The sequence below is a fragment of the Camelus dromedarius genome, chromosome X (assembly GCF_036321535.1).
Source record: "Camelus dromedarius isolate mCamDro1 chromosome X, mCamDro1.pat, whole genome shotgun sequence".
NCBI classification, from domain to species: domain Eukaryota; kingdom Metazoa; phylum Chordata; class Mammalia; order Artiodactyla; family Camelidae; genus Camelus; species Camelus dromedarius.
Genome location: NC_087472.1, coordinates 88,068,733 through 88,071,448, shown reverse-complemented (window position 1 = coordinate 88,071,448; position 2,716 = coordinate 88,068,733). Strand labels below are relative to the sequence as shown.

At 51.5% G+C, this 2,716-nt stretch overlaps 1 protein-coding gene across 1 annotated transcript; it reads left to right on the top strand.

Moving 5' to 3' along the window:
* The first annotated feature begins 1,877 nt into the window (after positions 1 to 1,877).
* On the top strand, positions 1,878 to 2,440 carry LOC116150954 (ferritin heavy chain). The gene has a single exon (XM_031446503.2). The coding sequence runs from the start codon at positions 1,878 to 1,880 to the stop codon at positions 2,406 to 2,408; it is 531 nt and encodes a 176-aa protein (XP_031302363.2). The 3' UTR covers positions 2,409 to 2,440.
* The last annotated feature ends 276 nt before the right edge of the window (positions 2,441 to 2,716 follow it).

Sequence of the window (2,716 nt, the reverse complement as noted above, 5' to 3'; positions counted from 1 at the left end):
AAATTGTTTAGATAAGTTTACATTGTGACATTTGATATTTGATCCTTTGCTTCCTTCATAAACACTTATTATAGAATAACATGAGCTTCCAAAAAGAAATAAACAGACCTCAAAAAAGGTACATTAATCAAAGCCATGGTAATAAAACTTTAAGTGAAAATAGCCATTTTATCCAAAAATTTTAAAACCACCTGAGAGCACTTAGAACATTCCATCACTCTATCTTGAACAGAGATCATGTTTGATTCTTCTGTATATCTCCAGAATCAGTGACACACATTTAGAGTACGTAAATGGTTGTTGTATTAATGCACAAATTAATTAATTATAAATACCTAAGTTGGTCTTATATATTCTATGATATCTTTAAGTAAGATAAAAAAAACCTGACTTTTTAATTTCTATATATATGTGTGTAATATCTTATTTATTTTTACTTGAGATAATAAAGGGAGAAAAACAGCAGTTTTTTGTTTTATTTTAGTCTGTTTCTCCACTAGAATACAAACCCCATGGAAACAAACTTCATCTCTTTCTCTGTTACTAATATATGTCCAAATCCTAGACCAGGCCATAGTAGGTAATCAATAAATATTTGTTGAATTAATTAAGTAATTAAAAACTATTTCCTACCCCTGTGGCTCATTCCACAGAACATAATTCAGGGCTTAAATTCAGGGTTTGCTGAGTGGCAGTCAGAGTACAAAAGAGGTTGGAGGGATGATACATGCAGACGGGGAAGTGCTTTCTCTCAGACTGCACCTAAGCCTTTTGTTTTCTGACGGAGAAAAGAGAAGTGTGCACTCACCCGGGAGGAAGGGCACTGGTAAGCCAGATGGGGCACTGTGTTTCTAGGGCTGTGCTGAGACATTAAGAGATGAGAGAGAACAGAGGGAGTGAAGAACGACTTCAAAAAGGGTAAACCTGGAGAGGTGGAAAGATTCGCTGAGACTTTGGAGGTGGTGCTAGGCTATCAAAGAAATATGAACTTGACCAGGAACAGAAAGAGAAAGGTGGAGATCACTGGAGTTACTGAGGTCCAGTGAAGAGGCTATCACCAGTGCCATCGGCTGAAGTCACTGAAGCTAGCTGCCCTCCAAATAGGGCTCTCGGATAGCAAACATAACCGAGGATACCACAAAAACACTACGTTTGACGAAACAATCACATTAGGACACTATTTAAATAAGTTGCTCAGAGAAATAAAGAAATCCAGCAAGTGATTAACTCAAAACAGTTGCACTTATATTCATGAATAACATTTTAAAATATTCTATAGGTCAGACGCTCGGCGCAGTCTCCCTGTCTCACCCAGGCTTGGCTGGAACCTGGAACATGGTACTTGCGCCCTTCCCCACCCTACTCCTCTGACCCCGCCCCCCCGCCCCGCCCCGCCCCGCCCCCCGCCCCCCCGCCCCGCCCCGCCCCCCCGCCCCCCCGCCCCGCCCCGCCCCGCCCCCCGCCCCCCCCCGCCCCGCCCCGCCCCGCGCCGCACCCCCCAACCGCGCCGCGCCGCTCCCCCCTACCCCGCGCCGCACCCCCCAGCCCCGCACCCCTCCTCCCCGGCCAAAGGATCTTCACCCAGTTCTAAACCCTGAGGTAACGGACCCGCCCTCTGGTCCCATCTGAGAGCCCACCATGGGTGCGCCTCGAGGCCCCCGTCCTCACCGCCACTGCCCCCGTAGGTCACCGCCTCCAGTCCAGATGCAGAGCGCGCCGCCCACCTCCGGCCACCCTCATCGCCTACCCTGGGAACGCTTTGAGGCCGTCGTTGCTGCCGCCATCTTGGCTCCCGCCGCTGCCGGCCCGGCAGCCCCCGCTTCGGCACCGCCTTCGCCTTGGGCTTCAAGCCTGCCACGCCCACGCCGCCAGCCGTGATGCCCGCCGGGCCCTCGCAGGGGCGCCAGAACTACCACCCCGACTGCCAGGGCGCCAGCAACAGCCCCGTCACCCTGGAGCTCCACGCTTCCTACGTGTGCCTGGCCATGGCCTTCTACTTCGACCGCGACGACGTGGCCTTGAAGCACTTGGCCCGCTTCTTCCTGCGGCGCTCGCGGCACCTGGGGGAACGGGCCGAGAGCCTGATGCCCCTGCAGAACCAGCACAGGGGCCGCCTCTGCTTCCACGACATCAGGAAGCCAGACCGCGACGCCTGGGAGAGCGGCCTCCGGTCCATGCAGTGCACTTTGCGCCTAGAGAAGCGCGTCAGCCAGAGCCTGCTTGACCTGCACCAGCTGGCCAGCGACAAGAGCGACGCCCACCTGTGCCACTTCCTGCAGAGCCACTGCCTGAACCAGCAGGTCGAGTTCATCAAAGAGCTGGGGGACCACATCACCACCCTGTGCAAGATGGGGACCCTGAAAGTCGGCATGGCAGAGTACCTCTTCAACAAGCTCACTCTGGGTTAAAGTGACAAGAAAAACTGAGCCTGGACTGCACTTCCCCATAGCCACATGGTGACTTCCCCTAGTCACCATGCCTGACGTGCATACTGCCGTATTGCCCCTGCAAAAGAAAAAGTTTAAGTTTTTTTCTTCCAGTTTTAAAACTTCTTCCAATAAAGTTATTGGTTCATTAATAAATAAAGGTCTTTGGTTGATCTGGTTGGTCTGTGTGTGCAAATCTTTCACTTTATAAGTTTAAAACAGGTATCCAGGAGTCTCTCCACCCACCCATGCCCCGTCCACATGCAGCTCGGCATCTCTACGGATGGAGG